Below are 27,918 nucleotides of genomic sequence, written 5' to 3'. Positions count from 1 at the left end.
TATCTATAATTTATTTTTGAGACAGAGTTTCTCTATGTAGCCCAGGTTGGCTGTGAACTTTCAGTCCTTCTGCTTCAGCTCAGATTTACAGGCATGCACTTCTGTACCTGGCTTTAGATTTAGTTTCTACTCTTTCTTGCACTCGCTGATTTATTGAATCCCTACTGTGTTGCAGACACTTTGCTTGGTTCTAGCAGCACATCTCTTGCAAGCTGCAGGGTTTCTTTAAGGGGTGCATATTTAAGGTCAACTACTTTTTCAAATGGTTTCCAGAGCCTCTAAAGCAATTAACCTAGTAGTGGGGTCCGACATGTACCTGACGTTGATGCATCTGAGTAGAAGGAGCCAGCCTGTTTCCTGCTGCCATCATCCAAGATGTTAAGTGGGTCATGGATGTCACTGTAGGCAGGCAAAGAGCGTACACTGCTGATGACAGAGACGTGCTGGTTCACGAAAGGTCCCAGCCTGTGAGGCTCGGGGTAGCTAATGTTGTTTCCATAGTACCCTAGGACAGCATGGGTGGAGAATACGCTGTGAGAGTTAAAAGAAAGAGCATTCCAGGGAGGAGAAAGCTATATGGTGATTGCAAACAGCCTACAGATATCAAACCATAAATATTACATCTATATCTATGATTAATAGAGTTGAATTGTGCTTATATATGGTTGTAGGTTACTATGACTTGTATACTTTTTCAAAAGGAGTTGTCATATTAATTTTGACAGACTACACAGCTGTCATATTTTCCTTATCTGAGTTAATAAAGTCTGCCAGGGCAAAAGGAAAAAAGGCCACTAACCTATCAGTTATGCTACCTTTCAAGTCCTGTTTGTGGGAGAATGATGAGCCCACAGAACATAGCAGGGCAAGGCCTCAGAGCAGTAGCCTTGAGCCTGCACTGGTGGTTCTCAGAGTCCACAGACCCTCGGGCTCCCATAACACCCAGCTTCTACTGGCACTGCTTTCGTGCCACTCTTTAAAATCTGCTGATCTCTGAACAGGGACAGACTCCACTAAAAATACTTTTAAAGGAAAGAACACTACTGGACCTGCTAAGGTTGGTCTCAAGTGTGTGACTTGACATGGGTCTTTGGTTTGATTTTATCATGTGTGGCACTTTTTAGTGAAACTCTGCCATAAGAATAGGAAATCTGTTTGTATTTTGGAGAAATCAGTCCCAAATATCTAAGATCTTGTGATCTTTGGAAGTCTTGTGTAGATGACACTCTACTGGGCAGAGGTGCAGCTCAGGGTCTGAGTTTGCCTTTTTGCTTTTGCAAAAGCCAAGAGAACTCTTTAAACTTTCATACCATTGGGAGAATTAGAAGGCAGTGTTGCTCCTTGGCAGCTGACAGTCCCAGGACTGCTCAGGAGGTTGAAACTCCCTGTGTTGACAAACTGCATGCTGTGCGACTCCTGAGCATGTGGGGGTGGCCCGTAACTAGAGGATGGCCGGGGATTGTATGGAGACCCAGAACAGCTGCCACTGAAGTAGTCTCGGGAAAGCTGCTGTTCCGTCCATACCATGTACCGGCCGTGCTCTGAACGAGGATAGAGTCCTGAGGAGGCATTAGGCTGTGCCCTGAACACAGTCTGATAGCTCGAGCTGGCCCCATAGAAGTCATGGGTGGCCTGGGGCAGAGCAGGGTAAATGGCCTCAGGGCACACGGAGCAGTGAGAGGTGACTGGGAGCGCAGCATCCACACTTGGAGGCCTCTCTACCATCGGCCCTTGGTTGATGACGCTTCCTCTGCTGGCCAAGGCTGGGGAAATGGGTGGAGTCATCAAAGGACCACTGCTCTGTGAAAGCTCCATTTGACCTGAAAAAAATGCCTAGCGCATTACTTATTGGCACATTAAAGTGAATGGACTCAGATCCTTTAAAAGTCTTTAAAACTTTACTAACACACCTTTTAAAAAATAATTGGTTCATTTATAACCTCCAAAAATAATTGGAGAGCACTGAAAATCCAGATTTTAAAACCTCTACAACAGGTTTAGATCTCAGCATTGGTATTGTGGATTAGTGACTGAGGAGACTGAGAAGGCTCCAGGTTCCCAGAAGGAAGATGATCAGAATTGCACCTGGGAACCCCTGGGTCTGGTGCCAACCTCCTCCTCAGCCAAGAAACAAGCTGAGTGTGAGATGGCTGGGTCTTTAGGATAAAAGATGTCAAAATGATCATGGCCCAAACGAGTCAACTCAAACCTGCAAACTGCACTAATGAGCTGGGACTTGTGAATGGCACCCCTCCCTGAATGTCAGTCTTCCATCGGTGCAGTTGGACCACTGAAGTACAAGGCCCTTCCAAGCTTAAAATTCTGTGTGTCCAGTGAGTTAACGTGCATAGGAGGACTTCAAAAGACATAAGTTGGGGCTGGGGATATAGCTCAGTGGCACAGCTCCTACCTGGCAAGAGTGAGTTTGATTCCTGGTACCAAAAACAAACAAAAAAAAGATACAAGGTGATGAACAGATTTGAAATATTCCATAGCAGCTCATCTATGCCACTAAACTTCATTTAGACACAAAAAGGGCACTAGACCACAGAGTAAAATTATTGTAAGAGTTAATCCTAGAATGGCTGAATCTACTTTGTAGGAGGAGAAATCTCATCAAAATCAATAAGCAGCCCTTTTTTACCTTCAAAACATATTAAAGATTTTATATGCACCAAAAAGCTAGGTGTGGTGCTGTACACCTGTGATCCCAGCTCTCAGGATCCCATGGCAGGAGGACCATGTGGTAGAGGCCAGCTTGAGCAGCACAGTGAAACCTCGCTTCAGAAAAACAAGCAATAACAATAACTAAAAAGATCCTACACACACCAAGATAGTTTTTTTTCTTCCACTAAATGAACAACAGAATTATAAATTATCAAGCATGAAAGTGTGAGTCTTATATGAATAATGATATCAATAAAAATGAATGGTAATTGCTGAAAAATCACAAAAGTATTCTCAGTTATATTTAAATCTTATACAATTTTAACTGAAACATTACAAATCATATAAAATATCATAAATTTGTTAATGTAACTCTTCATTATTCTTCCCTGTGGCTAGGCATTTTAAGAAAAACAAAGGAACAGATTTAGGATGTGCTGAACTCTACTGGCAACTCTCTCCATCCAGCAGGTACCTGCAAGATGCATGCTGTCCGTGCCCCCAACAGGGAAGGGGTGCAGAGCAGGGCCCAGGCCTCCAGCCTGGCTGGAGGGTAGAGGAAGATAGGCTGTCTCCACGTGGCTTTCATTCTTCACCACCTCACTGGAAATTGAGCTCCCTTTATTACGGTTGGCCAGGAAACAGGAACTTGGAGAGGCAGTGAAGGTGGCTTTACTGGCATCTGGGAGGATTTTTTGAAGCAATAAAGCAGAGATTATTCTTGTATTCCTAGTTGACTGGATGAGTAATTAATCTGGAAACTCCTAAGCAATGCTTCCTGTGGTAGAGGAGATGGCAGAACCATGACCTGACCACGGTGCTGGGTTTACATATCAGTGCATGACTCAAGGGCACTGCATACTCCTCTCTGGAACAATCTTCACAGTACAAGTTTTCCCATTCCAAATAGAAGGGTCTCCTTCTCTAAGTGACTATACAGCTTATTTCTAACACACACACACACACAACCACACACACATTATATTGCATGTATTATCTTGAACTATATTTTGTTCTTTACAGTCATTTTACTCACCTATCTACATCTAAATTCTCAGAAGCTAAGAAAATCAGTTTTTAAACTTCTGATTTTCCAGTAAAAAATTCTAGCTACTCTATGTATAAACAACGGGCAAAAAGTATTCAGTTAGTGTTACTGTATGGTGTTAGTGGCCTCATATTTGGAGGAAAAATCTGAAATTATTATAAACACACTATGCATTAGCAAATCCTTAAGCTTAAGTATCAACAAAAATATAAAGTACACAATGCTTATTTTATGATACCTGTATTCTTCATATACTTGTCCAATAAATTCTGTAATTCTTGCTCTTTGTCATTGTTAAACTGAGTCTCCATGGCCAGGAGAATGTATTCATCCAGAAGCATTCGGATCAGGTGAAAAGAGCCTTGTCCATGGACGGAGAGAGGAGAAAGGACATTGAAATGGAGTAACATTGTGGGGACCAAAAGGGGAGAATTCAGATTATCTTTGTGACCATCTCGCCACACTTTACAAGGAGCAACTGAAATAAACAAATACTTGCTGGACTTTAAATGACCTGCTAAGACCAACATGCTTAACGTGGATCTCTAATCTCTGTGTGCCGCCTGCCCCACTCCTCTGTGTACTGTCCTGCCAGCTCTCTGGCCACTAATTACATCAAAGGAAACCACGGATGAAAGTGAGGCATGCTTCATGCTTAAGAGGGTGAACACCGGAGCACGATAAGCTCCAGCCAGGAGAGAAGGAGCTCTGCTCTGCTCTACTTCTGTTTGCTTTGTACTACATAGTCAGCGGGCAAATGAAAGGTACTGTCAGATGTCTTTCTAGGTTGAAGCAAATAATCCTTGAGTTGAAAATAAAAAAGCACAAAACTAATTTTCATATGAATGATGTGCTAAAAATACCCCAAAACTTCTTTTAACTACTCCACAAATTTCCCACCAAAATTCTTCTTTGAGAAATTTAAAATATGGGCAAGTCTATTTCAAATAATAAGCTCACTGTATTTTGTTTGCAAGTCTATTGATTTTATTCAATTCCACTGACCGTTAGAGACAATTTAGTTAACTGCAGTCTATTTTACAACATTAAGGTTTCTTGAAATGTAACTATTAAGTGCAGAGTTACTGCCTAGAAATTTAGAATTGTAACTACAAACTACAGAAATTTTAGAGAAAGGAGTATTTACAGGGCTGGGGATTTAGCTCAGTTTTGTAAGTGCCTGCCTGGCAAGCACAAGGTTGAGTTTGATCCCTGGTAGTAAAGAAGAAAGAAAGAAAATAAAAATTCAATTTTTGAAAAAGTTAATTTGGCCAATCTACTTTACAAGTCACACATATCAGGAAAGATGGGTTCAGAAACATCAGAATAAGTCTCCAAAGCTGATTATTGGTTCCTGGAGTGAAGCTATATGGGTGCCAGGGAAAGGTGAAAAATTTTGGAAAATATTGTCTTAATTTTGTTTGTTTATTTGACAAACAAAATTTATTCAAGTACTAATGGAATGGAACAATGGGTGCTATTCATTAAATACTTACTGATTGGTAGGCAATATGTTTTTATAGCCTTCACATTAAAGGACTGATCAACCTTATGAGAAGAATACTCTTCCCACCAAACTGGCTTGGCTAGAAGCACAGGTAGAAAGAAGCAGTGTTAGGACTTATCCCTACATGTGGTCTGATTCTAAACTCCAGGCTCATGACTACTATTACCCGTTGGCTGAATATTCAGATATAGTTGGAAAATTGAAAATGTACTATGTTTTAAAATGAATAGAAAATTGACTGGAGAAGAATGATAAAATTCACATAACAAGACTTTTATAAAATACATAAGATACCAAAACTTGATGCGTTGTTCAGGGTGAGATTATGCATTACTCGAGCCCCAAAAAAGCTCCACTTCAGCAGAAAGTCTTGAGCTCTCTTTTTTAATGATCTTCCATTTTGTTTGCTGGTCTAAAAGTAAAGGAACAGAATGAACTATAAAATCTGTTGCTTCATTACTACACGCATCCTATACTAAACCACAGGCGGATGAACTGACAACAGATCACATACCATTTATTTGATCAAATAAAATGATCTATCAAAGGATGTGAATTTTGGTTTCTCTTTATTGTCACTTTAAAGGTAATAAGTCTTTATTCCACATAGTTTTTTTCTAATAGAATTAAACAATAAAATGAAATAATTTACAAAGTATTTGTATCTTTTAATTTTTTTGGATAGAGCTTAGAATAGAAAGTCAAGTGTAAAGGAAGGGTTACATATTTCTGTGAATAATTAAGAGACTTCCTAGGTCCTGAATCATAATCTATTTTCCTTCTAGACAAAAACCATTCCCAGATATAACTAATTTCCCTGACATGGGATGGTTTGCACCAGCTTGCAAGGGATATGTTTGTTCTTACTCCCTTGTCTCATGATGATGACTGAAGGAGTTGAAGAAATCAAACATAAAAAGCATAAAATACTGAGCTTTCAGAATTCAGAACTGTAAATGAGTAAAATTATATTTTCCATGAGCATTTATAAAATCTTGCTTTTCAGGAAAGAGCCAGATCTTTCCGGCTTCTAAGTTCATCTTTTCCTAATGATGTTACTCAGATGCCACTTTACTGAAAGGAACTTCATGGAAAGAAACGGGACCGTGTGGCTCGCAGCTAAGAAATGAGGAAAAGATAGAACCCATGCCTAGTGCTTGCCAACTTCACATTCTTAGTTTTGATATTTGGGCTGTCGTATTTGCAGGGTTACAAAGTCTTTCCAAAGAATTTCTAAACATGGCCTTGCGCCTTTCAACAGGCAAGAAATCATACTCAGCTTTGCATTTACTCTTAACCAAAAATTTACTTTCGAGCTATAATGGAAAAGCACCTTGATAACTCTCTGTTCCACCACGGAATCCAGCCATTCAATGAAAGCCTCTACTGTGGCATTCTTCTTCAGGAGGTCCTTCAGTTCTTGGAACACTGTGATGGAATCCTCTATGGCCAAAAGGGGAGGGAAGAAAGCAGAATATTGCATTCACTTTGAACCGAAGCAAAAATGTAGTTACAAATTATTATACCATACACTGAAGCGATAGGTAAAGTTTCAAGTGTGAGAGGAATTAATTTCTCATTAGGAAAACAGTAACAAAAATGCTTAATATTCTACTCTTCAAAATTGTACTCATAAGTGCATCTACCTTTACTATATATTGAAAGATCGGCCATAGATACATTTTACATAAACTACAGTAAATTAATACAGGTTAGTATTCATTCTAATCAGTCAAAAACTAATAAATGAAGCAGACTAGGCATGTTCATTTCCTGCTTTCTGAAAGATTCTTTAGCAAATTAAATTCTGCATTTGGTTTGGGCCATTACCTAAATAATCTTCTACCATAAAATTTAAAAGGCCAGTTTGGGATTATAATGTTTTTGAAGAGCTTGAAGTTTACTGAATCTTGAAAGGTAATAGCATTTTATGTTAAGAAACAAAAAGAGAAGTTGCAGGTGGTCCACAGAGCACAAGCATTGCATTGTGCACTACATCCTACAGGGAGGCTGACATTTTGGGGTATTCAGAGAGAAAGGGAGGAAATTTGTGAACTGTCATCCTTGGAAACCAAGCCTAGCTATCATGGCATGACTTGGCAGCTGGTCAACAGCCCAACCTGAGGAGGGCCTCAGCTGTCAACAGCACTGTGTGGAGACATCATGTGGATATGCATCACACACACACACTGCGTGATGACCAGTGTGACACACATGTAAATGTGTGTATGCATGATACAAAACAAGAAGAAACTTATAAAACTCAGAACGATTTCAGTAGTTTGTAGGTTACTTATATTTTTGTTATTTTCAGAAAATGAGATTATAGATTTATTTTTTTTCAGTGTTATCTGTCTTTTCCAAAGATTCTACAATAAGTATATGTTTTTAAATAGTGAACAATTTTTTTAAAAAATTAAAAATGTTTCTACAAACACTTGCTCAAACAGATATGTTTTTCCAGCCAAAGGATATTTTACAATGTCGAGACTTTTCTGTTAGTCGCTGGTGTGACAACTCTGGGCCACAGTGGGCAGAAGGCAGGGGAAGTTATGAGACCTCCTACTGTCCCTAGCAAAGGCCCCACCTGTAGAGCTACCCATTTATTCTCAATAAAGGAAAGGGACTTACGTTCACTGTAGATATCAGATTCAGTGTCTGCACTGCCCGAAATGGTAAGAGCTTGGGATCCAATACTATTCAAGTCAACTTTTTCAATATCAGAAACCATAGAATTCACAACATGTTGGTCAAAGAGAGCTGGTCTAGCAATCTGCACAAAGTAAAAAAACACGCTATCCTATATCATTTATAGTGTACATATCTAGAGGAAAGTTTTCCACTAGGAAAAAGCATCATAAATGACTTTTTTTCTAATTTTAAAATTAAAAGATGATAACTAAGATTCATGATAATCTCTGTTAACAGTTTGAAATTCATTTAGGGGTTTAGAAAATGAAAATTAATCCATTTTGGCTAGTGCCACAAAATAAAGATTAAAATGTTATAGTTCCTGTCTAGAATTATTCATAGGCAGTCTTTTTAGAATTTAGGAACCAAACATGTTTATAAAGCAAGCAAACATGTGGAGCAATGAAAATGCATTTAACAATCCATGGTGTTTCTCATTTAAGAATTGTATTTGTCAGGGGGCTGGGGATTTAGCTCAGCAGCATAAGCGCCTGCCTTGCAAGCAGGCAGTCGTGAGTTCGATCCCTGGTACCGATAAAAACAAAAAAGGATTGTATTTGTCTCTCCCCCATACGAGAGCACAATTAACAACTGTTTAAAGTGTGTCAGCCTTGTGGGCTGACACACCACATGTGCCCCTCCCTCACAGTATTAATTCATGAAGCAAATAAGTATTTTACATTTTTATAAAACTAAGATCATTTTTTAGGTTTTGTTGAGATAATTTTCAATAAGAGAAATGTTGAAAAAAACAGTGCAGAACATTGCCATGTACCCACCACCTGGCTTCTTACTGCTTTACATAGCACTGTACATTAGTAAAATTAGGAAATTAATCTCTGTACAACAGTCTTACCCAGAGATGCGATTCACTTTCACCAGCTTTCCTAGGAACATACTTCCTCAGTTCTGCTACACACTCTAGATCACGCATGCACTGTGCTGTTTCCTAGCTGATTTCCTTCCATCTGAGAGAGCGACCCAGTCTGGTCCTTCTCAGAAGATTTAGTTTTGATTTGGTAATAAATGCTCTCAGTTGCCCAAATACCTGAGCAAGGTGTAAGAAAGATGTCTGTCGCTTCAGGGAAGACACAAATCTCCGCACAATGGGTATTTTCTTGTCAGTGAGAGCTTCTGGCAAGTTTTCCAAGGATGAAACAACCCACTGTTCCCAATTTTTAGCAAAATTTCTTATGTCTGCTAATAGGCTGCAAATAAAACTACATATTAATTGTTATGCTGTTCAAAAGATCACTGAAGAAGTGCAGCTTATGCAGGTACGCTACAGCTCTGTGCTTCTGAACGCACAGATTTGAGGTGAGACAGCTCAGCCCAGGCCCCCACACTTAGCCTGTTTGTCAAAATATTCAATTTCGTCAAGTTCTTGTTTCCTCATCCTTTAAGTAAGAATAAGAATAGGATCTGGATACAGGATTATTATGAGGAGCTTAGGAAATAATTCCTGAAAAATGCCCAGATAAAAGTCTAAACATGCAGAGAGGACTTGGTAAATGATACTTCACTATTAAAATTAACTCATGATGCAATCATTTGCTATAAAATATGTTTGTAGGAAGATGTAAATGGATACATCATGGTACATCAATGGGAGTCATCACATCAGGGTAATAACATTTCATGTACTTAATATTAGTTTTAGTAACACGTTCTCACAATCCAAATATAATATTATGAAAAGCACACTAAGACTCAACTTAGAAAGTTGCACATATTGGCTCGGAGTGTATTACAAAAACTTATACAATTTAGCAGCCTAAAATCTTCATGTCTTATCCCCACAGGGCAAACCTAACCCTATCTGGGAGGCACCCATGCTGCAGAGCAGCCACGCATAGGAAGAAAAGAGCGACAGAACTGTGAGCAGTTCCAGCTCTGCTTCCTGTGAAGCACCACGTCTGGGGAGGTGGCAGGGAGGTGAGGTGGCTTTCTCATTTGAGGATTTGGGCTCATAATAGCTACTTTAGGGTAAGATGACAGATTGTGCTCTTTTAAAATCCAATTACTCAATGCAAACTAATTGATTAAAGGGCACTGTTTTCTGGATGTTGCAAATTTATGCCAGCACTTAAAAAAATAACATTGATCTATATTTATTGATCTATATTTATTGACATGGAAATGCTCTTACAATATAGTTTCATAGCTTCTGTACTACAGCTCCATTTAAAAACACGTATATTTGCAAATGTTCCTAGGAAAAACTGTGATGCTATAATCCAAGATGCTAAGAATGTGCGGAGATTGAAAGGCATTTTTAAATGCACTTATGTATGACTTTTATTCTCTAGAAAGAATATATTGGGTTTTTTGTGGGAATCAATTTAAGACTATAAGCCTATGTTGTGTTCAATGCACATCAGCTACTCAAACTATTTTAAACAGTCATGTGCCGTTACTAAGTCAGTACATTTTCCTATGAGACAGATGTACTTGTCTAAGAGTAAAGATTAAATGTTAATAATTAAAAGAAATATTGCAAAGCTAAGTGCATGTGCCTACAATGCCAGAAATCTGGGAGGCTGAGACAAGAGGATTATAAGCCCAAGTCCAGCCTGTGCAATTTAGTGACTCAGCATGACCCTGTCTCAAAAGTGGGAGGCATGGGTGATACAGTCTAGTGCCATGGCCCTGAGTTCAATCCCTTGTGTAACACAAAAGATGCTATTGACCAGATTAACAGCAAGGATACAGACACAAAATTAAAAATCTGGAAGAAAAGATAAATACAAAACAAAATTTGTGTATCAGTCAACATTATTTATTGAGCACCAACCACATCCTAAATGGATTTATGTTCCTCCTATACTAAAAAAAATTTTTAATTATATTAGACTTTGCTTTCAAGGGAAACTGACTTTTTCAAGTTTCCGCTGTTCTTATATGGGAAGTGGCTTTATGAAAAATCTCAGATATCATTTTAATCAACTCTTTGAAATTGAGTTATTTGTTAAAAGAAGAGAGTAATTTCATTACTTAACTTCCTGATTTTGCAATTAGGATTAAATTTAATAGCAAAAATATAAATTTTCTTATAGCTTTAATTAATTATTGTGGCATTTTCTATGAATTATCTTTGTCCTCCTCCAGCTAGTTTTCCTTGAAAAACATTTTCAGTACCTTGAAGCTCAATAAATATTGATTTTTAACTTCATTAGCTGTTAAATTTAAAAGAATTTTCAAGTTTTTAACCTTTCCGTTTAACAAAATAGGTTCAATGCAAGGTTTAGTGCAAGAATGGGGCACATCTCCAGCTCTTGAGAAATGCAGGAATGTTCTTCTTGATAAATGAACAGTGAATATAAAGCACAAAGTGAAACCCTCCACGATGTAACTATCATCTCATTTTCAGGACATACCTTTCAGGCATTTCTTGCATTGTTGCAGGGATGAGTACATCTGTGAGAACCTTAATAACAGCAAAAAAGTTAGCATAAATCTTTGCCAAGCATTTCAAAGAATGATACATTATTTGCTCATTACTTTTTCTTCTTGGTTTCCTGGAGAACAATATGTTATCTACTTTCTGAGAATTATAGTTTTATTTCTAAATGTATGCCTGTATGAGCAGTGTATGACTGAAACTTCGGACAGCACTCCATGTGCTAACTGTTAGTTTCCACTGTGTCAGTGTGGTGACCACCAGTACTTTCACAGACCCACTGGTGGGCACTCCACAAATGGAGTGAAGGTCTTGCACTATGTGTACCTGGTTCTCTGTGCTCTCCGAACTGTTAGGAAGAAAAATTATGTCCACTTAAAGACACTTAAACTCTTAGTCGTCTTCCCTTTTGAAAAAGATCTGTCTTCCTGTTCTTTATTATCTATATTTTGCTCTTTAATTTACTTATACTTGGAATTCTCACGTAAGAGAAACAGTGTGATATTTGAGTTTGTGTGTCTGATTCATTTCACTTAACATGATGGTCTTAAGGTGCATCCATTTTCCAACAAATGATTGAAGTGTATTCTTTTTTAGGGTCAGTAGTACGTCACTGTGTATAAATACCACGTTTTCTTCATCTACTCACCTGCTGATGGATATGTAGACTGCTTCCAAGGTTTAACTATTATGAGTTGTGTTGCTACAAACACGGGCAGGCATGCATTGCTGTATTATGATGTCTCAGGAGCAAGCTCTATGCCCCTACTCACAGTTGCCTCCTCAGAATAAAGCAATCAGTTAGGGAAAATTCAGTCTTTCCTTTCTGAATAGTGGCATTCATATTCACTCCAGAAAAAACAGACTACCCTTTTCTCTTTTTTCCTTTTCCAACCTGAGCTACAAAGAGCAAATGCCCCGCACTTATCCCTTCATTCTGTCGCTTGTGGTGAGGGAGAACCAAACAGGGCGTGAAGCATGCACCCTCCCTGTGACTCAGGTCGTGTGCCCACATCGGTCTGCACAGCCGCTCTTGGAGGAGCCAGCCAAGGCTCTGCTTTACTCTTCCACGAGGCCAAAGATCTGATACAACTTGTTTCACAGGCTTGCATTTTTCCTGAAAACTTGTATTATTCCTTGAAAGGAATGCTTTATTTTGACTTATGGCAGGGAGGAAAACTCACTTTAGTGAGGGGCTACTAGGAATGGAACTCAGTGATCCTCTATCAAGAGCTGCATCTCAGGCCACTTTAAAAATTATTTTTTTATTTTGAGTTCTTACTAACTTACCTCAGATGGCCTTAAACTTGCAATCCTCCTGCCTCAGCCTCCTGAATAGCTTGGATTCCAGGATAAACTTTAAAATGCCCAGACTGAAATATCATTTTGTTCTTCCTCTTGGACCTTGTTGCCGCTCAGACAAGGCCTAGACTCTGTCCCTTGCCAGTGAATGTTTGATAGAAAGCCTACCATCTTGTCTATATTGAGGATGGCTTCAAGATCTGCATGAGCACATGAGGGGACTCTCATTTGGCTTAAGAACTAAAGGGCACACCAGTGTATTGAAGCCAGGGATTCAGAAGCTATTAATCCTGTGAAGATGTTTGTTTTTTCTTCAAATGCAAATACTGTGAAACAGCCTTTCTGCCATTTTAACCTGAAAACACCTTAGAGGCAATAAAATTTATTGAGTTTTTTACATTAGCAATCATGTCCCTTTAGGATCACTTTTAGCTGTAAGTGAAAGTTCAGTTTTACTTGACAAGTAAAATGTATTAAAATATGTTTTCTTGACTTGCACTAAATTGTTTGTCATCCTAAAAACAGTGCACTCTTCAACCAAAAATAGCAGGCTTAATATAGATATGTTTCAGGAATGTAAGTCGAATGCTATTTAGAGAAACATGGCTCATTGTGAAGACCCCTGGAGAGTTTACCTTGTAGAGGATGGAGTCACAGACACAGAAAATGTCGATGATCACAGGATTGTCAAGCAGAGGGAGAAGATGGTCAGGCATTCCTTGCCAAAAGTGTAGTAAGAAATTCTGGATCTGGGTGCAGGGCAGAGTACAAACAGTAAGACTCGCACTTGCCCTGGACAGGACCATGTATGCTACAAGGTTGGGGAACTGCCCTCTGTCAGTCACCCTTACCTCCTCAAAGTTCCCGTTGATTGCATTGTCCAGGATACACTGGCAGTGGGTTTTGTACATCATTATGAGGGTGTCAACCTAATTCAAGGAATAAAAGGCATAACTAAAGGATCTTTTACATTGGTTCACTTATCTGCACAACATATAACCTCCTGTTATGTGCCAGTCACTATGTTCAATGTTGAGGATCAGAAGGGCAAGGCCCTATTTCAAGCAGCTGATTTGTGAATGCAGAAAACTGAGTGAACTGAGGGTTACAACATGATCTATAGGAACCACAGGAAAGGCAATTGCAGGAGCAGTGTCACAGCAATGGGCTGATTTGCTACCTAACAAGAAACCTAGAGGTGATAACGCCAGCTATCCAGCTCCAAGTGGGTTTGCGGTAGTGGTGCTCCATGGACTCAGAGTTAGGAGTCAGCTCGGCAAGTGCCAGCTTTTCTGTCCCTGATCAGATGACCCTGGGACTATTTTCCTTTAAGTGGTAAAAGCACACTGCTCTCATGAACTTAAGAAAATCAATGGATAACCATACCTGAATGCCACAGGAGCTTACTACATGTTATCTAAAAATAACAATAATACCAAATGATGTATTTATAGAAGAAGTTTCAAACATTAAGTGCTTCTTATCAATAGTGTCTATTTCCAGGTACCATATCCATTTTGATTGCTTAATTTAGAGAGTTTTGAACAGCTAGATGTATAGCTCAATGGTATAGCACTTGCCTAGCATGACTGAGGTCCTGGGTTTGATGCTCAGTATTGCCAAAAAGAAAAAAATAATAATTGTTTTTAAAAAAATTTTTGGATATATTCTAAAATTTACAATTAGAATTAGATATATGCTAGCAATCTAACAATATTCAAACTAAAATCTTTATTTTATATGCTAGAAGTGACTTACTGGCTGTGTGATATATATGGAAAGAAGCACAGCTCAGATCTTATCCATGAAATTGCTTTCAGATTCCTGAATTTGAACCCTAGTGCTAAGGTTCTGTCTACTGGCCACATGGCAGTGGGCAAACTACCTAACTCATAAAGTACTTTAATTTTCTCACCTGTAAAGTTCATGTATCAGTAAAATACATTGATTTGAAATGAATGAACACCTATAAAGTTGTTGGGGACAATCCACAGTGTGTTATAAGATCCTGATGGATGTTAGCTGTTTTGACCCAACAGCATCTAGGGTAGTGGGGGGGGGGTGTCCTATCCTAACACTGTTCTCTGCCCCTTATTCCTGCATCCCCAAGACAATACATACTTCTGTGTCTCCTCACAGTTAAATAATGATGACACACAAATTACAATACATTTCCACAGAGGCATGCAACCCTCAAGCCACTCTAGCAGGGTATACTCCAATTGATACAAACAAGGCTTGCTCTGTTTTAGGTAATACTACAATATGTCAGATGGATCACCAAGACACACTTTTTAAAATAAGATTAAGGACAACAGGAAAGATGCAAGGGAAGTCACAGCATCATCCAAAATTAGCCTTAAAATAAGCCCTAAAATCTACTAAAGTGAAAGCAAGCTTTTATCTTCACAAGATTATCAGTGTCAAAATGTACTGCTTTGTATGCAAATCATAAAATGTTCACTCTTTATTATCACTTCCTGTGTTTAACATTTCCATAGTCTTAGGACAACAAATGTTAATTGTAGTGTGCGTGTGTTGTTTATAAATGTCATTTGTCCAGTTGTATGAGAACAGAGCTCACTGCAGAAGGCAGAAGCAGAGGTCAGCTCAGCTGCACTGAGGCATTAGCACAGCTGGGTGGCAGCTGCCTTGATGATGGTGTTAAGCGTCTTGATAGAGGCCAACACTGTGAGCAATTCTTTCCTTCCCTAAGGACACAAGAGCTCTAGGTCCTTGGCTTTAGCCCTGTGCTCTTTCTAGGAATTGACAAGTTGCCAGGGGAACCTGGCTCCATGCTAGGCTCAGTGGTCTTCAAAGGACAAGAGCAGTGTCATACCTGGTGTTCACATCGAATTCCACCAGGAATGAACTTAAGAGAGAGTTCCATAAGCACCTTGGTCCCTGAATAAGGAAGGATCTACCAGTCTTTCAAGTTGATTCCTAGGGAATTCCTTGAAGACGAGCAGAGAAAATTAAACTATCAGAGCATGTTCCTCATCACTGCCTCTGTTTCTGTCTTTCTGTTTCTGTGTGTGTGTGTGTGTGTGTGTGTGTGTGTGTGTGTGTGTGTCCTCCCCATCCCAGGTCTACTTACAGTAAAACATCTTTTTGATGTGTGTCATATGAGCAATCCTTTCCACAAAGATGGCCCCACAACACTCTCCTTTAAAGAACTGAGTCCCACAAAGTTGCCCCATTGCTATTCACTGATGGGTTTTAGTCACAAAGTCATCTTATCAGATGCTACATCTACAAAGTGAAAAACAATGTGATGACTTTATGTGGTAGGAAAGAGAATGGAAGAAAGCAGACATCCTTTGGGGACTCCTTAGACTCAGCATCTGAGTTCTTTCTCCAGGGCTTTGCCGCCCTCAGTTGGCAGTGTCTGCCCCTGAAGGAACCCTGTATGTTACACTGGGTCTCTACTTATTTATCAATAGCTTTGAAAAAATCAATATGCTTTTTTTATTTCCTATAAAAAGCCTATTGCTAAAATAATACAACTGGACATTAATCATATTCCTCTATGTTCACACCTGAAAAATATGAAATGACTCAGGTGTTTGCCTCAAATACAAATAAAAATGATTTTTGGTTGAAAGAAATATACGGACAACATTATGCTCTGATTAACTGTTATTAAACAGCAGAAGGACCCCCGACAAATGACTCTAGAAGCACAGAAATAAAACAGGGCTAAGTTGCAGACTTTATTACTAAGCACTGAAAAGTCATATTGAAGATCATTTACAAACTGAATCCAATGAAAAGATTATTTCCCTCAGTTTTAAAAGAACTACAAACATAGGAGAGCACAGAATTTTCAAATTTACAGGAGTGTCTGCTACCTGTGTAGCCTGCATTTTCTAAGTATCTCCTACTCAGTGCTAGAGGCAAATTCTGCCCGAGGGAAATGTTTGATGACTGCTCAGTAAAGAAAAATGGGTCTAATAGAAAACAGGAGTCCTACAGTTGAAAACCTGTATGTGACACATACACTATAATACTTTCTTCCTCAATACAGGGTTTTTAAATTGAAAAATCTTTAGCTTGTTATGGTTTATTTTACTATCTTCTGATTACATACTATCATAAGATGGTAATTAATTGGAAAGTGCAAGTCAATGTTAGTAAACATTTATTTCTCTCATACAATTTTGTTTCATTATGCAAATTTCTGATGCTTTCTGTAAGTACCATGAGATTCCCAAGAAGTTGAGATATAAAACCGACGTATCAAAAAATGCAGAAGTATCTTCAAATAGTACCTTGTCCTTAGAAACACATCCCTGGTATACAAGGTGCTGAGCGCTAGGGAATTCTGGAAGAAGTGTTCCCGTTTTTGAACTAAGAGAATATTTACGTGTGAAACCACCCTATAATTCGGAAAAAAGAAAAAGAACAAAGTCACTATCAGCCATTTGTATTCAAAATACAACTGTGGTAAGATAGAAACCCGTAAGATTCCATTCTTCATCACCTTGCGAACCACGAGAAATCATGAGTTTTGGATAACTTGGTAAGTAAGGTAGACATTTCTGGCAAATTATTTCTAAAACTTAAGTAGTTTCATATTCTGAACACTTTTTCCTATCACTTTGGACTTTGATTTTGGACATCTGTCAGTTTCACAACTTTTAGATATCTAAGTTCACATTTTTAAATAACATGAATTTTTGGAAGATCTACCTTTGAAATTACTAAAATTTTTTACATTGTAGTATAAGAGGATCAAGAATAGTCAAATCCAATTATCTGTCTTTTATTTTGCTCTTTATTTATATTTTGGGTTTTCATGCAAGAGAAACCATTTGACAAAAGCAAATAACAGAAAAAAAAAGCAGATAAATGTTTTGTAAAAGGGAAGGGAACCAAGAAATGGAGAGAGGGAGAGAAAGAAGAAAGAAAATGAGAAAGATTTAAAATGTGTTATGCGCATGCACCAGCTCCACAAGAGGAATGTGAACATTACATACTGCAAACACGAACTAATAAACATAATAATTCTTAAAACTAACAAAAAGAATTGCCAGATCCAATTTATTTACAGATAGGTAAATGAGATGATGAGAAATAAATTATTCAGTCTTAGAGGAATAAAGTAATTACTGATAAAAGTGTGACTAGTATCTAAATATTCTAATTTTTAAACTAAAGACCTAGACTTTTACATGTCAATATTCCCCAACTCTAGGTTTGGAAATTTGTAGTTCTTTCAAATTTCTCAGAAAAAGCCTCTAGCTGATTTCACCTCTAGCTGATTTCAGAATATTAGAATGTTACGAATAAATATTCTCTAAAGCTGTAGGGCTGACACCACAAGAATAAAAGCAAATCCACGACTCAATCAAGAGCCACAACCGACTGTTTTTGCTCCACAAATAAAACCAACAAACTGGACTTCATCAAAAGTTTGGACAAAGGGTACAACTGAGACCGTGGTGAAGGAAGAACAATGTTACTGACCAAAATAAAATTTTGTTCTTTTTCACACTTTCCTCACACTTATTTCTGAACTTTTTGAGTTTCGCTGCTTATCTCTGTCCTATTGAGTATGTTTTTGGACACAAGATTTGCTACTGAGATAGTCTGCATTCCACACTGTTTTATCATCCTCATCCTGTGTAGAACTTCGCAGACTTCTCACGGGAGAGCAAAAGGAGTAGGAAGGCTTCAGCATTCTTAGACACTTGGTACTTTAGAAATTTTGGTTTCTTATTGACTGATGTCATATGAGCTTTAAACTTTTTAAATTAAAAAGTATAAATCAATTTTTTCTAAATTAAGTTATAATTCTTAGACTCAACTTCTATTTTCAAGTAGGACAGAGTTATACTAATTTAATAATTTTTAAATTAGTAAAGACATATTACATAGTTATAAACTGACATGACATCATAGTGGGTCCTAATCTACTCTAATATAGCTTAATAATTAAAGATGGTTCAAAAACTTGTGATGCTTTGAGTTCATCATATATCAGCATGATAAACATGGCATAGTCACAAAATGATGCTGTCAGTCAGTAGGGAAGAAGAACATAGAAGTCAAGAAAATAACTTAATTTTGAAGGAAGAAAAAGGTATAGCAATATATAAAACTAACATTTGACAAACAAGCATAATGAAAATGTACCTAAATTATAATTTTATAAAAGTTTACAGTTTTTCTTGTACATTTTTCTTGGATGAAAAGTCTGTTTTCATCCTAAAATGTATTTGATGAGATCAAAAGAGAAAAAAAAATTTAAACAAATGAAAAAAACAATATGTAGCATTACATTAAATTTAAGTTAGGAATAAGCAAACAGTCAAATTTCCATTGCAGAAATAATTAGCAAAGCTGGGCATTGTGGTGCACACTTGATGTAACCCTAGCACTGAGGAAACTGAGGCAGGATGATTGGAATGGATTTGAGGTCAGCCTGGACTACACAGTGAGTTCAAGGCCAGCCTAAGTTATATAGCAAAACCATTTCTCACAAAGCAAAAAGCAAAAACAAACAAAAAGAAATAATTAGCAATCAAAAGTCTTCCCAAAAAGAAAAAAGAGACCTAAAATATTTAACAGGCTTTAGCAAACATTTAAGAAACAGATAATTTCAAACTACAAGAAAATTTTCAGTTAATCAGAAAAAAGAGACCATGTCCCAGTTCATCTGATAATATGTATACTAAAACTAAGTAGGGCTTTTATAAATGAAGGAAAAAAACTAATAATTTACCACTATGCTTGCAATGTTACAGAATAAAGTATCAGCTAACCAAACCACGCAGGGGATGAGACACATTAGGGTTGCATTCATCACACTAACAAAAATAATGGGTGCTATATTACACTTTAATAATTTCACTTGGAAAGAATAACAATCTCAAGTGATACCGACAAAGCATTTGCTGAGAATTAGATAACAGTGAGATTATATACCGATAAAAGAACTGAACTGTTAGGCAATAATTCTTGATCTAGCAAAATTGTCAATTTATATTGAAGGAGAACACCCTCCTTCTTAAAGACTGAATGGTATTCCATCACACACACACACACACACACACACGCACACACACACACACACACACACACACACACACACACACACAGAGTTTTTTTGTCCAGTCATTTATTAGTGGGCACTTGGGCTGTCTTGATTATTTCTAGTAGTTCTTCAGTGAATACGAGAGTACAGATATTATTATGCAATAATTCTACTATTTTCACACAGATGAAATTTGATGATATTATACTAAATGAAATAAGCTATATACAGAAATAAAATGACATGAGTTGACTTATATAGAGTCTTTTTTTTACATGAGTTAAAAGCACAATGGATTCCAGTAATTAGGATAGAGGAAATGAGAACATGTAAGTCAAAGGTTATACAATGAGAAATGCAGGATAAGCAAGATCTCATAGCATAAAGACAATAGATAATGTATTTGGATTTTTTGCTAAATAAGTAGACTTCAGCTGCTCTTGCCACCAGGGGAGTTGGATGACCATGTGAAGCAAGAAGCACATTCATTCATTCCAGTGTAAGAACTGTTTTACTATAATTGGTGCATCTTATAGCATCATGCTGTATACCTTAAATGTACACAATCCAGTGAATTTTTGAGAGGTGACAGAACAATTACGATATGGTCAGATAACAGAAGCGGAGTAAGCTTAGTCACTACTGAAATTAGTGCAAGAAGTATTAAAGCAAGTCCTGCATGTTGAAATGAAAGACAGCTGGACGTGGTGGTGCACGTCTGTAACCCCAGCACTCAAGAGGTTGAGGCAAGAGGATCACCATGAGTTCAAGGCCAGCCTGAGATACATATCAAATTCAAGACTATATAGCACTTACTATATAACAAGACTCTGTCTTAAACAAAACAAAACAAACAAATAAACAAGAAGATGAAAGAGCAATCGTCTGTGCTCGGAGTCACGTGGAGGGAAAAAGAGGCAGATGCAGAGCCACAAGCTAGAGTGCTGGAACAGCAGGTAAAACTGCTTTCTCTCTTCTACAGGGTTGGAGACTGGCATGATAAGCGAAAAACGATTACTGTAGAGCTAGTAATATTTTAACTTGAGTTTGTAGTTGCACATTTTGTTTTCTATATAATTTGGGAGATCAATTCATTTTTTAAAATCTGTGAGTGTATGTTTAAGCATATGATTAAATGTATAAGCATATGATTATGTGACAAAAATGATGGGTAAGGACAAAGGTGAAAAGTAGCAGTTTTGAATACTTATTGAAGTTAAACAGGTGTGAATTCAAATCGAGGTATTATAACTTTACAATATTAATGTGATACCCATGGCAACCAAAAAGCATTTAATTATAGAGTATGCACAAAAGAAATGAAGAAAGTAATTTAAATGTTTTATTACAAAAAATCAAATAAATGCAAGAGAAGGTAAGTAAAAGGTAGTAAATGAGAGACAACTTTTAAAAGCATATAGGAAAGTAATATCAGAAGTCTCTGCAGAGATTTTTTAAATCTCTTCATTAGCTTAAATGTAAATGGGTTCTAAACTTTCAGAAAAATAAGAAATTGGCAGAATAGCCCTAAAAATATAATCAAACTATTTACTATCTATTAAAGACTCATTTTAGGAATTCCATACAAAAAGTAACCAAATGAAAACGAGGGTAACTATACTAATATCAGATAAAATAAATTTTAAGTTGAAAAAGTAAAGGGAGCTCAATATAGCAAAAACTTATAAACATTTACATACCTAATAAAAGTTTTCTAAAGTATATGAAACAAATTGACAGAATCAAAGAAGTTCTTAATAATGGTTACATAAACCAAACAGCACTCAGCAGTGGAATACAGTCTTCTCAGTGCATGTCAGACATCCCGAAGTTACATAATGCACTGCTCACAGATTGAACTTCATTGGCTTTTAAAGGATAAATGTCACACAAAGTATCCTCTGTGACCATCAGAGGCTGAAGTTAAAAATCAGTAACAAAGGGAAAACTGATGATTCACAAATTTGTGGAAGATAACAGCACAATCTCTAATGATTAATAAATCAAGAAAGAAATAATAAAAGTTAGAAAATCTTTGAAAAATGAAAATAAAAGTACAACATTTCAAAGATTGATTTACAAATTACTAAAATCAGAAATCAAAATGAAGACATTAGTGTTGATTCTATAGAAATAAACAGGATTATAGGAAAATAGTATGGACAATTACATGACAAAAAAATGTACAATCTCTCTAAAATGGGCAAATTCCTAGAAACACAGAACTGCCAAGACTGCATACTGGTGAAATAGATAATCTGAATATACATATAGAATTCTCAATCAAAAAATTTAAAAATACGTAATTCAAAAAAATAGTTACCTGATTTCCCCTGTGGCAAGACCTGGGGTTGCTGGTTTCTTTCTTTTTTTTTTAAATTAGCATGTATTTGCCATGCATAAGGACCACATTAATCATGAGGAATTTGTATTTGTACATGGTACATCTTAATTGTTTTCCCCAGTCTCCTCTCTTTCCTTCAGCTCTTCTCTCCATTTACAAAAGCTGTTTCCACTTTTTCCTTTGTTTCTCTTTTTTAAAATCCCCTTTCCCTTCTGTTCCTTCCCCCTCTGTCCTCCCTTGCCCCACTTCCCATTTGGACAAATAAGACATATGTGTGTAAGTACTGCGTTGTTTCTCTGGTATGAGAAATAGAAAGTGTAAATAAGGACCAAAATGTATATTAGGTATTGTGAAACAGAGAAAAAATATTCAGCTTGGAAGGGGAACTAGGAAGGTGGAAATGGGAAAAGAAAAAATGAGAAAAGAAGGTAAAATGGAAACAAAGATTTTGTAAAGGAGAGAGGGGAGTTAAAGGGAGAGTAATGGAAGGGAAAAAAGAATTAAGTTATATCATGTATAGGAGCAAATTCCCTATAATAAATATGATCATTATGTATACCTACAATATACCAATAAACAGTTAAATTTTTAAAAAATCAAAATATAGAAATTCTTCTAAAATTAATACAGAATTTCAAGGGACCCTGAGTAGCCAAACAATATTTTTTTGTACCAGGGATTGAACTCATGACCTTGTGCTTATTTGCCAGGCAGGTGCCTAGGCCACTGAGCTAAATCTGCAGCTAGTCAAACAATCTTGAAAAAGAAAAAGGTCAAAAGACTCAAGCTATTTATATCCAACTCAGCAGAGGAAAACTTACCTACTACAAAGTTACAGCAATCAAAATTTACTGCAAAGCTATAGTTTATCATAAAGATAAACTTGTAGATTGCTGGTATAGAACAGAAGACATAGAAACAAGCCTCCATGAATATGATCAAATGATTTTAATAAGGATGAATGTTGAGAATTTTAAAAGGGGAAAAAGACATCTTTTCAACAAATGGGGTTAGAAAACGATATCCACATGCAAAAAATGAAATCAGAATCTTAACTAACACTCTATACAAAATTAAACTGGATAAAAAAATTTAAATGTAAGAAGTAAAACTCTACAACATTGGATTTAGCAACAATTTTTTAATATTAAAACACAGGCAGCTGAACCTAGGCACACCATAAACAAGAGTGAAAAGGCAATCTATGAAATGGGGGAAAACCTGCAATCATGTTTGGATAAAGGATTAATACACACAATATATAGAGAACCCTTAACTCTCTCTAACAACAAAACAACACTATTCAAAAGTGGACAAAGGACTTGCTGTACATTTCTCCAAATAAAATACATGAATGGCTAACCAATGTATGAAGAGATGTTCACTGTTACTAATCACCAGGAAAATACAAATCAAACCACAATGACGTATCATCTCACATTTAGACGATGGCTAATATAAGTACATACACACACACACAGGTATTGGTAGGAATGTGTAGAAATTAAAAGTATTTTGTGATATGTCAATATACACAAATTTTTAAAAACAAGATACAAAAAGCACTAACCATAACATAAAAAGTCTTTATCAAAAGACAACATACAGTGTTAAGTCCTGCAGCCAAAAGAAAGAAATTATTTACTATATTTTATTACAAGACACTAATGTCCAGGATATATATTTAAAAACTACTAAGAATCAAATTTTTAAAATAAAATAATTATGTGATCTGAACAAGCATTTCACAGAACAAAATTAGACAGTAAAAAATCAAGAAAGATTTTCAAGCTGATCAGTCTTTCAAAGCAATTTCAAATGAAAACTACAGGCATCATTTTATACTCATAGGATTGGCAAAAATCAAAATATCATTCAATGCCATTTATTAGAATGTGATATGAAAAGAATATTCACCCACAGTTTGAAAGATCACAGTTTATAAACTGCTTGGAAACAATTTGATCTTGACTAGTAAAGTTAAGCCTGGAGATTGCTAATATCAATATTGTTTTGTAAATTAAAAATTTTACCAACAGTTGAATGAATAAATGCATTATAATGTTTTCATGCAATGGAATACAGTGAAGTTCACAAGCTTAATTCGTTTCATGATTCTGGTCACAAACCAAATTGGATAAGAACTGAATCAAATTTCCCCATAAGGCCAGCATTGAACCTAACTATTGAATTTTATTTAGTTGTCATCCAATTTGGTTTTTGACCGGAATCATGGAAAGAATCAAATTCGTGAATTTAGGTACCACTGTACTATACAGCAATACAAAGAAACTAGGACTTCACATAATAGCAAAAAAATTCACCAACCCCAACATCAATTAAAAACAGAAAGTCATAGAAAAATGAGAGGCACCCCAGTCAAATAATAAACAATTGCTGTTTAAGGGTATATTCACAAGTGATAAACTACAGAGAAAAATGCAAACAAGTAGTGCTAAATTCTGGAGTGCACTAACCGTAGACAAATAGAGAGCAACGAGCCCTGCAGTAGGTGTGCAAATGCTTCTCTCTTTTAAGCCACAGAATAGTCTTGAGTTTTCATCTCACCCTTATTTTAAAAACTCAAGAGGCTGGGGATTTAGCTCAGTGGTGTTAGTGCCTGCCTGGCAAGCACAATGTCGTGAGTTTGATGCCGGTACCAAAAAAAAAAAAAAAAAAAAAAAAAAAAGCTAAAAAACTCAAAACTTAGTGTGTGTGTGCATGTGTGGATACACGTGTATGGAGGGATTAGCATGCTAAGGAAACACAGATTAAGGAGCAAAGTACATATCTTTTATTTGATATTTTAAAAATATTAAGTAATAGTTTACTATAATCACAGCCAACATTATGTTGGAACACCAAACAAGAAGCAAAAGAATCCAAGGAAAAATCTTAAAAATTGAATTTCTTTGGATGTTGACAACTGGCATACAAAGATAGTATAAGTTGCTTAAACAAAGTAATAATTTACTTTCCAGATCATTGCAGCATAGGAAGAATGGAAATCTTGACTGTCTTCAACAAAAGTGAAATATTTGTGTTTAAGTTCTACTAATATACTTGTCATTATAATTGGACTAAAAGGTGCCATATCACAAGCCAGCTACAGAGGACTGGGTTTTTTCTTTCTCAGCTTGACTTTGGTACATTTAGGTGAACTATTGAGAACTCTGTTTCTAAGGAAAACAACAAAAAACCTATAGAAAGAGACAAATATGATCAGACAGTAAGAGGGTCTGATTTATGAGGGAAGACTAAAGGAGTCAGGCGGCACAGCTTGGCTGAGTGATGACCAAGCAGAGCGTGATAGCAGTCTACAAATATTTGAAAAGCATATCCCAAGAAGGGAGGATTTGACATTGATCTTGAGACAGGGTATTTAGCCAACCATGAATGGCTGAGGTTACAAAGGAAACACAAGCTTTGGAGGATTTTCCTGCTTTGAAAGTTTGAAATCAAGGTATTTACTCTCTCACTCCCAATAGTGGCTTCATTAGCTAGTTAAAATTATATTTGGGCCACATAGGAAGATTCACAGAAAAATAAAAGCCTTTTTTCATCAGGAAAAAATATTAGAATCAAGGTGTTTGTTTTATTCCTAGAAATTAAGGGACTCTGAGCCATTCTTTACATTTTTTAAAATTTAAAGAATTGCATTTCTAAATAAAAATTTAAGACAATCAAAATTCATACCATCATGGTATGAATCATTCTTTTCCTTATTGGTTGCTCTTGTTTTTTAGTTGTTATTGTTGCTGGCTTTTGTTTGCTTTTATATTTGAACTATTTGCTTTTATATTTGAACTTTAAAAACAGGTATACAAAATAAATAAGCATCCATACACTTAGTATCCTGATTAACACATTTCCAAAGTGGAGACAGCCTTCCCATCCCTCCTCCACAAAAAGTAGTTAATCTTTGGGATTCATGTAAATCATTGCTATTCTAATTTTTAAAGATTCGCTTTGAATGAAAATGTTCTCAAAGAATATATACTAGCACTATAATACTAGTACTAATTACTGTACTACCAACTATAATAGCTGGTACCAGGTAGTATGTATCCTACACTGAAAAGGCTTTTTTTACTCAATTTTGGGTTTTGGGGTAACTCTAGTTTTATTCTTACGTAGTTCACTGATTTCTAAAGCAGTATAGTTCCATTGTACTTACACACATTTCTTTGCCCACTCTAACATGATGGATATTTGAACAATTACTTTCAACTTGCCAGTGCTCTGCAGCCACAAGCACTCGTGTGGTGCTGGCCCTCCTGTACACCTGGTACTCATGGAGATTTGACAAGGAGTGTGTTCATCCACATGTGCACCCTCACTTTCACCAGATGTTGCCCTGTCCAGGGCTAGGGGAGTCCCTTTGTTCTACCTGCCTATTAACAACAGTGCCTCTTAGACTTTTTAATTGTTGCTAATCTAACAACTGTGCATACTCATTTACAACCTTAATTTGCATTTTCTAGGTTAATATTTATGTTGAGCATTTATTTTATTCACAAAGATGGTATTACAACTATTCATTGCCAGGCAACCTTGGCTACAAAGGCAACACCAGAGGCATCATAATCCCACATTTGAAATTATATTACAAAGCTACTGTGATTAAAAAACTAACCAGCATGATAATGGCAAAAACAGACCTGAGGATCAGTAGAATAGATTAGAAGATACAGAAACAACTCTAGCCATATTTAGCCACCTTATCTTTGACAAGGTGCAAAATGCATTTACTGGAAGAAAAATAGCCTCTTTAATAAACAACACTGGAAAAACTGGCTTTGCACATGCTGATGATTAAATTAGACCTATATTTTTTACCATGCACTAAGCTAAAATCAAAATGGATCAAAGATCTAAATATTAACAGAAGCATTAAATCTTCTGGAAGATAGAATAGCTAGAGCTCTTGAAAGCACTGGTATAGGCAAAAATTTTATGAACAAAAATCCAGTTTCACAGGAACTATTACAGAGAATCAACAATTGGGATCCAATCTTATTAACAAGTTTTTGCACACTAAGATAAACCAGGAGCAGAGCAAAGAGACAACTCACAGTGTGGGAAAAAAAATGTATGCTCTCTGTTCCTCAGAAAAAGGATTAGTATCGAGAATATGCAGTGAATTCAACAATATCAGATGTCCCCAAGATTTAAAAACCCAATCAAAAAATGGGCATCTGAGATGAATAGACACTTCTCAGATAAATAAGTACAAACGGCAAATAAATATGCAAAAAAAAATGTTCAACATCACTGGTTATTAGAGAGATGCAAATTAAAACACCGAGATTCCATCTCACTCCAGAAAAAAATGACTATTATCAAGAAATCACAACCACTATGGAAATCAGTATGAAGAATTCTCAGAAGATTAGAATTGGAAGTTCCATTCAACCCATCTATTCCCTTCCTGGGTATTTTCTCAGAAAAACTGAAAAGATCATATCACAGTGATATATGTGCACCCATATTCATAGCAGCACAATTTGTGATAGCTAAATCTTGGAAACAACCAAGATGCCCATCAACCACAGAATGGATGAAAAAGATGTGGTATTTTTATACAATGGAATACTACTCAGCTATAAAAAGATGATCTTGAGGCCTTCATAGGCAAATGGAGACAACTTGAGGCTATCCTCATTAGTGAAATAAATAAGAATCATATTTATAAATATCACATTGTGTCTCTAGTGTAAAAAGTAATAAGAAATGGAGGAGCAATAAAACCCAAAATGTGTAGTGATATTGTGAAAAAGAGAAGAAAAGAAAGTGCTCTAAAGGATATAGCTGCATGTATGTTTTAGTGTGTAGGATTGATAACCATATTACTAAGTTTTGTCGGATAGTTGAATAGAACTGTTTGCAGTCTCACTGTTTGAATGTTTACTTTGTATGC

At 36.5% G+C, this 27,918-nt stretch overlaps 1 protein-coding gene across 1 annotated transcript in view; it reads right to left on the bottom strand.

The window, feature by feature from the left end:
- Positions 1 to 27,918, bottom strand: part of Rfx6 (regulatory factor X6) — a 60,007-nt gene that overhangs the window by 2,484 nt on the left and 29,605 nt on the right. Inside the window, exons 7-18 of the mRNA XM_063235028.1 lie at positions 16,887 to 16,994; positions 13,467 to 13,544; positions 13,251 to 13,364; positions 11,291 to 11,340; positions 8,962 to 9,121; positions 7,854 to 7,995; positions 6,556 to 6,665; positions 5,517 to 5,634; positions 3,954 to 4,076; positions 3,143 to 3,349; positions 1,311 to 1,820; positions 317 to 505 (exon numbers count right to left, since the gene is read on the bottom strand). Of these exons, the coding sequence (XP_063091098.1) occupies positions 317 to 505; positions 1,311 to 1,820; positions 3,143 to 3,349; positions 3,954 to 4,076; positions 5,517 to 5,634; positions 6,556 to 6,665; positions 7,854 to 7,995; positions 8,962 to 9,121; positions 11,291 to 11,340; positions 13,251 to 13,364; positions 13,467 to 13,544; positions 16,887 to 16,994 (1,909 nt within the window). The remainder of the gene's footprint in view (positions 1 to 316; positions 506 to 1,310; positions 1,821 to 3,142; positions 3,350 to 3,953; positions 4,077 to 5,516; positions 5,635 to 6,555; positions 6,666 to 7,853; positions 7,996 to 8,961; positions 9,122 to 11,290; positions 11,341 to 13,250; positions 13,365 to 13,466; positions 13,545 to 16,886; positions 16,995 to 27,918) is intronic.

The sequence above is a fragment of the Cavia porcellus genome, unplaced genomic scaffold (genome assembly GCF_034190915.1).
Source record: "Cavia porcellus strain 051 isolate PalLab524CR breed Dunkin Hartley unplaced genomic scaffold, mCavPor4.1 scaffold_24, whole genome shotgun sequence".
Classification (NCBI taxonomy): domain Eukaryota; kingdom Metazoa; phylum Chordata; class Mammalia; order Rodentia; family Caviidae; genus Cavia; species Cavia porcellus.
Note: the sequence above shows the minus strand (reverse complement) of the source record. Positions and strands in the feature narration are given on the sequence as shown.